The 15,438-nt window shown below is 33.5% G+C and overlaps 1 protein-coding gene across 5 annotated transcripts in view; it reads left to right on the forward strand.

Annotated features, from left to right (window-relative positions):
• Positions 1-15,438, forward strand: part of Pdgfc (platelet derived growth factor C) — a 222,799-nt gene that overhangs the window by 103,638 nt on the left and 103,723 nt on the right. For all 5 annotated transcript variants that reach the window (XM_070012373.1, XM_070012374.1, XM_070012377.1 and 2 more), the window contains exon 2: positions 14,524-14,716. In XM_070012373.1, the coding sequence (XP_069868474.1) occupies positions 14,524-14,716 (193 nt within the window). The remainder of the gene's footprint in view (positions 1-14,523; positions 14,717-15,438) is intronic.

Raw genomic sequence — 15,438 nt, forward strand, 5'->3', positions numbered from 1 at the left:
TGCAAAAGGAATGATGCTTTAGAATTTGTTACGAATGCTTTAAAAACTAAATAAGGCATTTTTGTGAGTCACACATAGTTTTTCTTTAATATAGATTTAATTGTCTGTACTTTTAACCTTAATTATTAAATATATGATTTCTTGTCTTCTCTAAATCAGTTTCAAGGTGATCCCTTTTTAAGATGTACCAAATCCCTGTTTACTTTTAGAAGTAATTCATTGTGAACTCTAATGATCAAGCACTGGAAAAGAGCCAGCAACTAACAAACCAACATAATTGGTAAAATTTTGCTACAAGAATGAAATAAATAGTAATTAAACTGAAAATTTATCAGTATGATTGTTTTCTGTTGTCACCTTTGATGCATAAAATACTGTTTCTTAGATATTACCAAGCTTATTAAAAGAAACAAAAAGTTACATTTAGAAGGCTCATTTAAACAAGATCCAAATAGGATAACATATGCTTATGAATAAATTACACAGACTTCCAGTTGAAGGATTTCCTGGAGTGGTATCACATGTCAAAGAAAATGGGTTGCAATTAGACTTGAGCGATCTGGCTTGAAGGCTAATTCTTGCTGCCTTTTTGACATTAAAATAACCATATGCTCAAGTTTTCTGGGAAAAATCATGCTATGTATTTGTGGGTCTGACACAGTGAATACTACCACCTTTTTCATTCTTAAAAAAATTGTTTTGAACTAGAAATTGTATGGCATGTAAGTCTATCGACTTAAGTGAGATATAAGTCTATTTTCATAGGGAACAAATTGTGCATGGTACAATTACATCTTAAGGTTGTTGTGAAAGTTGGAAAGAGTATTAAATAAAGAGTAGTTTTGTAATCCAAAAAACTCATTATAAGAAGTATAATGCTACATTAATTATTTGTGTATTCACTTGAACGTTATAAATAGAAAACTTGAAAAAAGAATACTTTTATTTTACTCATGTAATTCTTGAACAATTTCATATTGCTCTTGTTGATTAGTTGAATTATGTCTATCTTCTCCAAGACTGATGTGTTGAAATCATGCACACAAGTAGTAATATGGCCTAGAATATAATCACGACAAAGAATAAGCCAAGAGAGTCATAACTCAGTGGTAATGTCGCCTAGTATTGCGTAGGCCCTAAATTCAAACCTCAATATTGACCAAACAAACAACAAGCAAAACAAAAACAACAAAAAGAAAGAAATGTGATTCATGTATAATTTTAGTTTATTATATTAAGAGAGTAAAATTGGACCAATTATTTTGTAACTTTATCAACACTCTGTTCAGTTTTTAATTTCTCCAGTATTTTTTTCTTTTTTTCTTTTTAAGCCAGTATTGGGTCTCATCTCTCAGTTGGCATTTGTAGCAGATGGCTAGTCCTTTACCACTTGTTTACCACTTGCACTGTAATTCCACTTCTGGCCCTTGTTGTTGTTGTTGTTAATTGGTAGTAATTTAGACTTTCCTGCCCAGACTGGCTTCATACCAAGATCCTCAAATCTCATCCTTCTGAGAAGCTATGATTGCAGGTGTGAGCCCCTAGACAACAGCATAGCTGACTTCTTTCTTATCTTCAAAGTACTTATAGGTGCTTCTACTAGCTTTTGAAAAATGACCACAATTCTATTGTTTTCATAAGTCATTTCCAACAACCTTAAATTTTAGTACTTTTTCCTACAAATCTGATCTCATCTAAGCAGTCTTCAAATTAAATGTTTTCACTGGTGTTCATTTTTACTTCTAGAGTATTTCAGAGGATCCCTGGACTATGACTGAATTTCACCTTTATAAATTTCTTTCTTAAAGGCTGTTGGAAGACTTCTGTTTATTTGAAACAAAATAAAACAAAACCAGTTTTTATACTGACAAATAAGATTCCCACTTCAGGGTCCCTTTGACAGAAGGGAACAGAAAGTAACTGCTGAATCTGAGAAGCCATTACTGGACCATCAGGAGGACCACAGGAACTTGGCATACAGGAATCAGCTTACCATAAGAAGTTGAAAATTTTCAATTTCTGTGTCACGGTGGAGGGGATAGTAATGACTATATGGAGTTAGCAAAAACCTTAAAATGAGTAATATATATGAAAGGATCTGGCTGGTAACTCTAATTCTGAATGGATGCTGAGTTCATATTAGCTGGGGAAATGAGCAAGATATGGTAGTCCAAGTAGCCAGGAGTTTCCAGTAGCTTCTAACTGATGCTCTTTCTTTCAGTTTTTTCTATGCCAGCCAAGACCCAGTCCTGAAACATTTTTATTGTTGGTCATTCAGTCCAAATGACCAACAATAAAAGACTAATTCAGATCTTTTTAATGAACTTTATATGTCTTTTCAATCATTTTTTAACCTTCCAAAGTCTGACATTGAAGACTCTGAAAGACCTAAGTTAGAATATGAGGTCACCAAGACTCAATTTTACTATCTCCATCTACTGGCAGGGAGGAACTATACCCAAGCCTCTGCACTGGCATAGAAAAGAGGAGAAAGAACATTTAAAAGGTAAGCAAACTGTATATTTTTATCTACTCTGCATTTTTGCACTTTGTAAAATCATACCTACTGAAGGTTCATCTAATGAAAGTTGGAAAACAAGAAGTTGATTAGGTAATGTAATAGCCTGGCTTGATTCTTTGGCATGGGCAAATGTGGACTAGCATGCCTTATTTTCATAGTAGCAGTCTCTTCTGTCTTTACATCTCCAAATATCTCTCCAGTCATTTCAATGCTCAAGTATCATTTTCATATGAAGAATAATAATCTTCAAACTGAAGCATGCTTACAAAATCATCTACATTCTCATTTCTGTACATTCTCTTACATGTTAAAGATGATCGCACCAGTAATCGTTTTAACTTAAGATTTCGAGAGTAAATGTTAGATTACCGAAGTGTAATTTATTATTCTATTTTTCCCTACTTTTCTATCTTTCATTAATAAGTGTTCTTGTTTAACAATTTGTGGGCTTTTTGTCTTTTATTGTGTGCCAGTCCCGGGGCTTGATCTCAGGACTTGGGCACTCTTCCTGAGCCTCTTTGTACTCAAGGCCTATGTCCTACTACTTGAGCCACAGCACCAGTTCTGGATTTTTTTTGGAAGCTTATTGGAAATAAGAGTCTCATAGAATTTTCTGCTTGGGTTGGCTTTGAACCATGATCCTCAGGTCTTAACCACCTGAGTATCTAGGATTACGGGCTTGAGCTGCCAGTACCAGACTTGTTTGACAGTTTTAAATAAAACGTTTTGTAATTCATGAACCAGTCCTTTTTGTGTATTTGTGCTGGTACCAGGACTTGAACTCAGGGCCTCCTACTCTTACACATCTTTTATGCTCACAGCTAGCATTCTAACACTTGAGCAGGCATTTTGCGGATTAATTGGAGATAGTTTCTCACCTAGATCCTTCTGGTCTTAGCTTCCTGCCTAGTATTACAGGCATAAGCCACTGGCACATGATTCATGAGTCAGTATATTTGTTTAGAATTTAGGATTTTGATTTACCCCATGAGAACTTTTGAAATTATGTTGGTCTGCTGTTAAAGAGATCATGACATTATGATCATACTTTATTATTATAGCAGCTATAAATTGACACTGTTGTAGTTTTTCTTTGTTGTGCAGCAATGGACTTGTCAGTAATTTAAGTACCTTCCATAATTAACATAGTTGCTTTCAAAGCTTATGTTATACATATCTCTCTTCAAAAAGCCCTGTATGAACTTGAAAATGTAATAGCCATTTGTCAAGATGATGATCACCTTTATAGTCACAGCAACTGGGTTAAGTATAATTTATACAGTTTCCCTCTTTGCTTTCTTCTGCCTTTTCCTCACCAGCTCCACATTCACTCGTTTCCTTGGTGTGTGTGTGTGTGTGTGTGTGTGTGTGTGTGTGTGTGTGTGTGTGTGTGTGTGTGTGTGTGTGTGTGTGTGTGTGTGTGTGTGTGTGTGTGTGTGTGTAATGTTCATAAGAAGAATGGACCAATTTGTGAGGAACGTAGAGAATTTTGAATTCAAAAATTAGATCTCAGGGACATGAATTTTTCAAGGAAATTTTGGGTTTAAATAGTCTATTTGCTTTCTGGGAAGTCATGATTGCAGCTGGTGAAATTGTTTGCTGGTAGATTAGAAAAAACATAAACAAGCCTAATGTCAGGAAAAAAAATATTGTTACATCTTCTAGTGGCATCTGCTAATGTTTAGTCTGACAGTATGTCCTCACAGTTTTCGCTGAGAACAGAAGACAAGGGGATAGGTATTTTCAGATAGTTTTGAATGGCATAGTGATAAAGGAGTGTTGAAGAAAAAAAATCTCAGCTCACAATTGGCAGTGCTGGTAGACTTGATACAATCTAAATCTAATTCAATTACTATTTTCTGTAAACGTATATATCTTCTTTAATATATTCCTTTCTCTATTTTAACTCTTTTCTAAAAAAAAAAAAACTTGTTGGCCCTTGATCTTTGGCTTTATTTGGAAATGCTTGTCACAACTAGAATCCTGCTAATGAATATATTCAAACCAACTCTAAAATAAAGACTACTAGAAATCTTTGTTTATGCTCATTTGTTTTGTTATAGACCCTCTAATTGATTAAAAAAAGAAGAAGGTATAAGCTGGCACAGAATTGCTTGGCATGACTGTTAACCCTCTTCATGATTAAAACTATATGTTTTCAGAAATGAAATTTAAGTAACTGATTTTTCAACTGCATTATGTGTTTTATTATTAATTTATGGATTTCATTCTGTAATAATACCATACTTATACTTTACAAGTTTTTGCATCACTTTAGAATGAGTGAGAGGTAAGGGGAGAGTGAGGTATATGGAGGCAGCAGAGGGTAAACTGATCAGGGCATGAATTTGAAATTTATTTAAATTTCAAATCTATGAAAGGCAGTCATTTCCTAGTGTAATTCTTTTATTTATTCTTGCATGGAATTATTGGTGAAACAAAAGTAGTGCTACTGTCATAATTTATAAATTTTTCTTATAAATTGCATATTTTATCACTTATTGGCAGCATTGAGTAATATATAAAACATAAAGCTCATATTTGTTTGCAAGTGACTGGATTTAATATTTCTTTCTATCTTTTCAGTCTCAATTCTAGGTTTATGATACAAGTATAGTGTATATTCCTTGGTTTTTGTTTTTATTTTCATGTACCTGTACTGGATGTTAAACACAGAGCATAAGTACTATCCTTAAGCTTTTCTGCCCAAGGTTAGTGGTCTGCTACTTGAGCTTCAGCTTGACATCTGGCTTTTTGGTGATTTATTGGAGACAAGAGACTTATAGACATTCCTGTCTGGACTGGCTTCAAGTCCTGATTCTCAAATCTCCTGAGTAGCTAAGCTGCCTGAGTAGGCATGAGCCACCAGTAGCCAGCTACATTCACATTTGGACATCAAATATTAAATATAAATAGGAAGGAATAAATCATCATGTTTATTATTGTTGTTATACATAATAAGATTATATTATATTCTAATTACATTATAATTGCTCATTATAACATTATAATCTTGTTATCTAATAGTTTTGTCAGATTCAGTTATTTTACATTATGCCAAGCGTCACCTAAAAGAATATATTAAACATTCATTTAAACTATTCATTAGCAACATAAACTAATAGACCTACTTGCATTTTTTCTAATTCTCTCGACTACCATTTTATTACTATCTTCATTGATAAATTATAAACATCAATCCATCTAAATGTCAATATTTTATGTAAATGTAAGGTACCTTCTTCCCAATTTCTAAATTGCTGGTGAATTCTAATTTGAAAATTGAAATTTTATGTCCAAGGCAGATGCAAATTGATGCATGCCAAGTCTCTAAAACAGATAGATGTTCTGTAGTGAACATTTATTTCCTCAAATAATTTAAATGTACCTGATGCAAATTTGTGTTTACCTTGTTAGTCAACTTTTTTCTATAGCAGTAAAATTGAGTGCAATGTATTATTCACTTAAACTTTTTTTAGGGCTCCTAATAGTTTATTTAAATTTTCTATAAGGAAAATAGCTGTATTCAAGAAGAGAGTTGATATGGTAATCATTAAACTGAATGTTTCTTCTGTAATATAAATTATTTTGGATTTATCACTTTACATTAGTTTTGGCTTCTTTGAATGCCTAAAGAAATGTTCCAATTAACAGAATAAACAATAACAGCATTGTCTAAATATGCTGCACGGTATTAGGGTGTATAATTGTATATGTATGTAATTATATTCATTACTAATTAGCATATGAAAGGCTTTAAAATGACTGTGTTTATATACATGGCTATTTATCCTGTGTCATAATTAGGTAAGATTATTGCCTGCTTATATTTCATAATTGAGCCTTCATTTAAAAGTATTTTATCTGATAGTATAAAACCAAAATAACCCCATCTTTTTTCACCAGAGGGCTAAAATACTATGTTGTCAAAATCTTTCCCAGTTGTGAATCACATACCAAAATAGGAGAAGAAATTTGTAAATCTTATTTGCTGGGGCTTTTATGATGTAAGTTTGTCATTTTAGAAGGCAAATGGGGACTCTAGGCATAATCACTCCAAGATAACAAACTTAACCAGTGCTTTTTGGGAACCCAAACATTTTGTATACTAGAGAATGACTTTGGTGACAGTTATGTAACATTCAAATTTAGTTGGCCAGAAAGAAGTTATTTATTTATTCGAGTAAGTAGGAAGCCTGGATGGGTTGGGTTTACTGATAATTTGAGGAGGACTTAGCTCTGTTTTTCTATACTATTATTTATCTTTATTTTGTGCATTTGATTCCTCAGGCAGGATTCCTCCTCTGTCATACCTAAATGGTTTCAGTACATCTAGAACTCAGATCTGCTCTAAAGTTGTCTGGTTTCTTTTTTTTTTTGGGGGGGGGGTCCGGTCGTGGGGCCTGAACTCTGGGCCTGGGCACTGTCCCTCAGCTCTTCAGCTCGAGGCTAGCCCTCTAGCACTTGAGCCACAGCGCCACTTCCAGCTTTTTTCTTTTTGCTTATGTGGTGCTGAGGAATCGAACCCAGGGCCTCATGCATGCAAGGCAAGAGCTCTACCACGGAGCCACCTTCCCAGCCCTGTCTGGTTTCTTAATGTGTTCAATTGGGTTTTCCTCAAATGTTCCTTTAGCATCACAAAGGACAAAGGAACTTTTCTTTAATTGATTTCCCAGCATGCTCTGGGCAAGGTCAGTCCAACCTTCTCTCAATGGCTGAAAAATGTAATAATGATGGGATACTAGGAGGTTTCTCCCTCTTTATTTCTACTCTTGCAGGTATAAGTTCTTTCTGAATACAAGCCTCTAGTTACAACTGCCAGAGTTTGACAAAAGACTAGTTACTGGATTCTTTTTTCTAAGAGAATTTCAAACTTTATAATGATAGCATCGGGAAATGATAAAAATTTCTCAAATGGAGCTTCTTTTCCTCCTTTCCCCCTTTAATCAATCTGGAGAAGGGAATCAGAACTATCATTGCCTAAACCCACTGCTTCTTGCTTAATCAAGTTGGTGTTTGTGAGGTTGGAGATTTATACATCTGATCAATATTGCACTGGGTTGTATGTAAAAATCTCTTATCTACTGACGTCAGGAAACTTGGGGTTTGGCAAATTTTCTTTACTATTCTATTTGAGTTAGAGTAACTATGATAGGCAGTGTTTCGTCTTCACATATGAGCTACTTCGTTATTATTTATTTAAATCATATATGAACTTTCAGTCTGTGATCAAACCCAGGTTATAAAATATCAAATTAGATATCAAGTGACTTGCCTAAAATAACAGATTTTTATTATCACTTACTTTATGTTTCAGAGCTTAATAACGTAATGAATATAATTGTAGCATTCTCACAGTGTGGTAAAATCATAAACCATGTCATATTATTGAAAATAAGTGGCCATATTAATAAAATGGAATGCAGCTGGACGAAGCACTGTATGATCTATCTCCTTCAGCTCATGTATATGTAGATTATTATGATAAAACTTTGAAGAAACATAAAAAGAGGGAAAGGGGCATAAGGCAAAGTAATAGAGAAGGAGAGTGTGATCAAAGTATGTAATATTTATATATGGAAATGTGTATGTAAATTTATGCCATTGTATAATTAATATGTGATAATCAAATATACATGAAAGGATTTTAATTGAGAGAGGCTATCCTTTGGTAAGCTCTTTTATTTTTATATATAGTCTCTCAAAATTTAGGAATAAAATAATGTGTAGAACTCCTTCCTACATATTCCAGAAATTAATTCCTTAAGCCATCCAAGTGTATTAAGTAGCATTATAAATTTCCAGGCACAAAGCCATATAATTGGGGTGGATTTAAATAAAAACAATTTGTCATCTTGTGATCATTGTGTGGTAGAAGAGAAAAACTATGAAAACATACATTTGCTTTAAATAGATATTCCTAAAGTTCATATGGTGAGAATCATTGGTTGGGTTCTAAAAGACCACTTGTGCACTGTTTTTGTTAGCTAAATATTGCTTTACTAATATATCTTGTGTAGGAATGAAGATAAATTACAGACCTAGAAGTTACTACAGTAAGAGAACAGGACTTTTTCATTTCTGACAGCAGCTGACATGACAGGTTCTTATCATAGAACTTTTTTTTGAATTTTTTTTATTTTGTAAAAATAGTGTACAGAGGGGTTACAGTTACATGAGTAAGGTAATGAGTAAATTTCCTATGGAGCATTGTTACCTCCGCCTTTGTTTTTCCCCTACTATCCTTTCCCTCCCTCCCCCCTCTCCAACTCTCCCTCCCGCCCCAAGTTGTAAAGTCATTTTCTACATAGTGTCTTGTACATCTCAGTGTTACAATGTGTCATCCTGTATCCTTGTTTCAGCATTTTGTTATATCCCTTCCCCTCCCCAAATTAGAAAAATGTATATACAAGATGCAGGGCACCGACATCAAATACAGTAAAAACAGGGATTATACCATGGCGGAAGAACATACAAAAGAAACAAAAAAATCACATAGTACATTTTAGATTCATTAAAAACAATAGCAAGAAAGAAAAAACAAATTGTGTCCCTATCTTGGGGTTCATTTCACTTAACATCATCTTATATGGTCATATGTACATAGCTTTTGACCTTTCCTGCTTGTCCTCATCGAACTGTTTGAGTGTTCATACCTTGAAGTAGGGAAGAATTATCTTCAAGGATACATTCAAGGACCTACTGGACATATCTTAAGTAACTATATTACTTAATTCAGCAAATCCCTTCTTTTTCTTTCCCTTAGAGAATATTTTCTTTCCTAACTTGGAAAAAAAATTGATTACAACACTAAGTTTAGTGGTCATCTTTGTCTTATTTTGCTGTTTTGTTAAAGACAGGAGAAGTGATAGATTAAACCTCTGATGATACAAAGAACTGGAATTCAGGTTTTCTGTTTAACATATTATCATGTTTATAGTAATATTCAAAATTCAAAATATGAAGCATGCCAGTGGGCCACTTGTGTATAAGTTAAACTGAGAAATACTTGTTAGCACTATGGGATTTAAGTGTAACTTTGCAAAATCAAAGTCAAGATAAAATTACTCTGGCTTTTCTAGGTGTAAAAAGGCATTTGTGGCAGGACACCAGTGGCTCATGCTTATAATCCTAGCTACTCAGGAGGCTGAGATCTGAGGATCACGGTTCAAAGCCAGCCCGGGCAAGAAAAGTTAGTGAGACTCTTATCTCTAATGAACCACTTAGAAGACCGGAAGTGGCACTGTGGCTCAAGTGGTACAGTGCTAGCCTTGAGCTGAAGAGCTGGGGGACAGTGCGCAGGCCCAGAGTTCAAGCCCCACCACTGACCAAAAATTTAAAAAAGGCATTTGTGTATGGGGTGAGTGAAGATCTATGAATGTATTTGTGTATGTGGCATGATATTAACTAAGGCTAAAATAAATCATTAATGAGATAATAATTTCATTAATGAGCTCTGTAAACAAACTAGTAAGTTTAGGATAAGGAAGGGTTATTATAGGCAGAAAAACAAAAATCAAATGAACAGAGCAAAGCAAAAAAAAGACCATTGAATATGCATACTTAGCAAGTAAGGATTAGCAATAGATGTACACTCTTAAAGAAGAAGTACTTTTTGTTTTAACATATTTTAATACACTATGAACACAGAAAACTTCTCATGAGACATCTGTGAAGTCGACTCAGCTTACACATTGTAACTTGCTGCTACAAAAGGCCTTACCTTTGTCAAGCAAGAAGTCTTTAGTGCTCTCAAATGAAACCAAGCTTGGATCTTCATTCCTTCTTAACTAATTCTCATTGTCAATTCTTTGAGAATAAAATATTGGCATAGAGAAGGACATTAGCAATTTTATCTTAATTCATGGCTACATATCATAGGTATACTTTTAAATGTTACTTATAAATAATATAGCATTTTGAAGTATTATAATTTTCTTTTTATGACTGTCTTACTACTGTTCTCTTTCAACCATAATGAAGTTGCCTTAACAATACCAGCAATATAACATATGGGAAAATATGAAAGTGATATCCACACTCATTGATTAATGCATGCAGATATGAAATGTTCATATGTTCATGGCATTTTACACACGTGTGTACATGGTCAACCTTCTTTTTTCCTGTTTAACTTCATTTTGGTTTTTAATACTTTTACCTTAAGAAGGATTGGGCAATATAATGTGACATTGTGTAAAATTATAACTTTAAAATTCTTATATTTACATATATTTTTCTTTCTATTATCTAAGATCTGCTAGATTTATTGTTTAATTGTACATTGCAGTATCATGGTGTTATTAGCTTAGTGATATGATTAAAAAAGCTTTAACTAGTACTTTGAGTACTCTTCATTGGATACAAGAAAAGCAAACTTTTATTAAACAGTGAGAAAGTGCTACCTACTTTTTTTTCATTCTTAAGCTAGTAAGTATAGAAGATAACCATAAACAACAGTACTGTAACAACAGGGTCTTTTACTTTGGTAGAACTTAATGTTTATTGCTTTTTCTTTCTTTTTCTTGAGTATAGGCCTACTTGTTTGATATTTACCTAAAACTGTCATCTGAAAATCTTGTTTGTTTTGTGGCAGAGATCATTATATTTTGAAGTGACTTTTTTGAGAACAACAATTTTCACTTGAAAGAAAATTTGCAATTCTTTTTACCACAAATGGACCTTAGATTTTCAGTCTTTAAAATTATATTTAATTATAGTCTAATGAAGTTGTGAATTATAAAGGAACGTAATTTAAGTATGTTATTTTAGGTATGACCTCTTTAAGTAGATACAAAAATAGAATGTGTGTCTTCCAATAGTTATGTAAATTCCTGGGTTGGACATAACAGTAAGTCTCTGTTACTATGGCGTGCCTTGGTCCAAGGCAAGTGTATGTAAGACATACCAGGACTAATGCTTAGTGCCCATGAATCCTCTTTAGAAGATTCACTTATTCAAATATTGATATACCATTTGTTAACTTCTATGTTAACAATATTATTTTAACATTAATTATTGACATATAAAATAATCAAAGGTGAGATACAGTTCAGTTGCAGGGTCCTTATCCAGCATGTGCAGGTCTTGGATTCTGAAAACAACACACACACACACATACACACACACACACTCACACACACACGTATGCACACAAAGTCTTCCTTTTTGTCTATACATAATTTAGTACAAGTATATCTTCTAAGACCATAAAAGGATCTATCAGTTCAATTGAATTCTACCCATATAGTTCAGGAAGATAAAACCCATATATAGGTTTACCTACAGCTGAAAAAGAGTTTAGACACTAAGAAGGAAGTGGTCATTAAATTATTTATTTAAAAAGTCTCAAATACAACTGTAAGATTTATTTTGGATAGTTTAAGGATAAAGGAATGTTAACATATTTTGATTAACACAAACACTAAAAGAAAATGTGCTGCTAATACTATAATTACTAGCAAAAATTTGGGGCAAAATAAATTCCTGAAATATAATCAGCTTTGTGTACATAAAATATGTCTTTATCTTCTAATATTACATAAGAAACCAGCACAAAATTAGCCATTTAGAATATCTTTTATTCATTCTCACTTCTACATTTTGGAAGTCCATCCTCCTATGACAGGGATCTTGCATAGGGTTTCAGGAGGTTAACATCAATCAACCATCCTAGACATGGTCTCTTTGGAGACCATGGGTGGTAGGGGAATCTAACTCTGAGTTCCTTCAGGCTTCTATGTTTAGGATCTAGCCCCCCCCCCCCCCCCCGCATCTCTCCACTGCAAGCAGAGTGATAAGATAGTATAATCTTAGTTTCTGAAGTTTGTGAATCCTCTGACCTGTGCCTCCTGCAATTTTCAAGTCAGTAACAATCTTTGTCCTGTTGAATACTTCACATTTTGTGATTTCTGTGAGTTTAAGTTGCCCTGAAATTATTTCATGGGCCTGATTGATTCGGTCAGGTTCACCTTAACTAATTAACCAGAATCTACCAATCTGTTTATGATGCAATAATATCACAAGTACAAGGGATAAGTTTAAGGATGTACAAGGTTAAGGACACTGAGAGTAGTCTTATACTCCTTCCTACCACAGAGCGATTAAACTCAATTGTGTGCAAGCAGAGGGGATTAACATCAGGAAATAAGCAAAAAGCAATTAGCATATGGTGAATGAAATAAATAGAAAAGAGGAAATGGTAGGCAATGTTAATAGAAAAAAGAAGAGAAGAAAAATGTGAATTTAATGTGAACTTAATTCTAAAATGTGGTGATTAGTAGGCCTTGATAATTAAGTCTGCATTGTATAGGTTTCATGGATATATCCAGAAGGAGCGCATAAAATGAAATTTGTCTTAGTGAAAGACTATGCCTAAGTATGTTGAGAAAGGAGCAAATGAAAGGTGTTAATAATATTATTCTTGCTATTCTTTAATCTTGCCACAAACACAGGGCTCAGTGTCATGTGGGATCTCTCAGGATTAGGAGCTGTTCTGGATGAAACTGTTATTAGGATGTAGAAGTTGCACAAAAGTATTAACTCCTGCTGTGGACCTTGCTTCATGGGTTCAGGGTGCAGTTTGAGGCTTTTGAAAATTTCTTATAAATTGAATGATGGTTGGTTAAAACAATTTTTCATTTTATTGGAGTTTATCTTGTTTAAATGGAATTCCCTGGGGTAAAGACTAGAACAGTCTTAGTTCTTAGTGTCTCTAGAGCAGATGAATGATGACATTTCCTCTCATTAACTTTCAACTGGGTAGGTTGACTGGGTAGGAAGACTGTTTTCACAGCAATATGCATTCACCTTTTCCTTCTGTTATTTACCCAATATTCTATTCAAAAGAGATAGGTATTATTAAGGACTTATTTTAACAGGTATAAAAATACCTCATTGTACAGATGCTAAAATACTCCATTCTAGTGAGTGCCAGAGCCTGTAATCTTTCCTACTCCAGATGCTGAGATCTGGAGATTATGGTTGGAAAATCAGCCCTAGAAAAAACTCCTATGAGACTGTATCCAAAATAGCCACCAAAAAATGGGCTGGAGTCATGGCGGAAGCGGTGACATTCCAACTAAGCAAGGAAGTTGAAGGAACAGGAGACCGTGAGGCCAAGCAAATAAAGCATACCAATAAATAAATAAGTAAATTCCATTTTAAGCAATCTAGGAAGTTGTTTTGTTCTGTATTTTCCCTTGGCATATTCAGAATTCATATAAACACAATAAGGCACTGAGAAGACCTGAAATTTTTCAGTAACCATAAAACAAAAAATTAAGACCATGGCTTTGGTCTCACTTTACTTTTTTAAGTCTTGTAAGATTTGAGGTCGTTTAATAATAAAATTGGAATTTATGTAACACTTAGAGCTTGTATCAAATATAACTTAATACAAAATTGAATTGTGTGTCCACATGAGAAGCTGTGGATTGTCTTATTCACCTAGTTTCTAAAGTATTAAGAATAAAAAGATACAAAGCTAAAAATGATGATTGACATTTCAAATTTAATGAATTTGAGGAGTTGATCACCTTCTCTTGTATTATTCCACTTCTGCTCCTTTTATCCTCATTTCTTTTTCTTCAGCTCTCTCAGCTATTGTCACATGAAATTAGTGGAATCCTTTAGATCATTAATTAGTTTTTATGATTAGGGAATTTAAGTCATTACTTGTATTTTTAAAAATAAAATAAAATAAATTATTAGGTATCCAAAGGAGTTGGTTATTCATAATTCAGTGTTGGACTTAAAAATACAATTTTTCCTGTATTCTTTCAAGTATAAATATATATGTTTTTGTTTATATATATATATATATATATATATATATATATATAAGTTTTTGTTTAAATTTTGACAACAGTGGTGCTTGGTTGATTATGCTATTCATCTCCTTATTTGGGGTAAATATGAAATATGAAATATACTTACTTTAAATGTGTAAATTTTGAAATGTGTGTTCTGAAAGTGTTCTGGTGTGTCTATTTTTGCTTTAGGTGTTCAAGATCCCCAGCATGAGAGGGTTATTACTGTGTCTTCAAATGGGAGTATTCACAGCCCAAGGTTTCCTCACACATATCCAAGAAATATGGTCCTGGTATGGAGATTAGTGACAGCTGAGAACATGTGGATACAGCTTACATTTGATGAACGGTTTGGATTAGAAGACCCAGAAGATGATATTTGCAAGTAAGTTATCCAACCAAGGATAAAGCTACTGTTGTCTTTCAAGTTGCTTCATTAATGTAATTATAAACACGATACTTTGTTTCTTTGATAATGCAAGATAGTTTATGAGCCTATGGAAGCTTATAGCTTTATATTGTTTTCCTTTTAACCTAGAAGATAGCTGGGTGCCAGTGGCTCAAACCTATAACCCTAGCTACTCAGGAGGCTGAGATGTGGAGAATTGCAATAAGGTCAGTCCAGGCAGAAAGTCCATGAGACTCCCTAATATAACTATGTGAAAGCTTTGTTGGATATATGGCTCAAGTAGTAGATTCCCAACTTAATAACAAAATTATTGAGTTAATATTCCACTACTGCCCAAACAACCAGGACACATACTATTTTTGCTAAATATTTTGTTTTATCTTAAATCATAAGATAAATACATATTCATATGTGATCTTTACTCTCTGTCTTCTAAAATTTTCTGAGAAAATTTTGGTAAGAAGTGCAGATAGAGTAAGTAATAGCATTTAAACAAGAAATAGAATATTGAAAAGCTAAACAAAGGAATGTAGTTGGGGCTGTAAATATGTTACCTTAGTACTAAAAATTGTATACTTGTGCTTCATGCCAGCCAAATCATTAAGATGATTAATAAGGTATTTTTAGAAATCTGTGTGTATCTATAACTATGTGTATTACATAGCTGGAGATATGGAAGCATATCCACACAGAGGACC

The sequence above is a fragment of the Dipodomys merriami genome, unplaced genomic scaffold, assembly GCF_024711535.1.
Source record: "Dipodomys merriami isolate MVZ:Mamm:240054 unplaced genomic scaffold, mDipMer1.0.p SCAF_9, whole genome shotgun sequence".
In the NCBI taxonomy this organism is placed as follows: Eukaryota; Metazoa; Chordata; class Mammalia; order Rodentia; family Heteromyidae; genus Dipodomys; species Dipodomys merriami.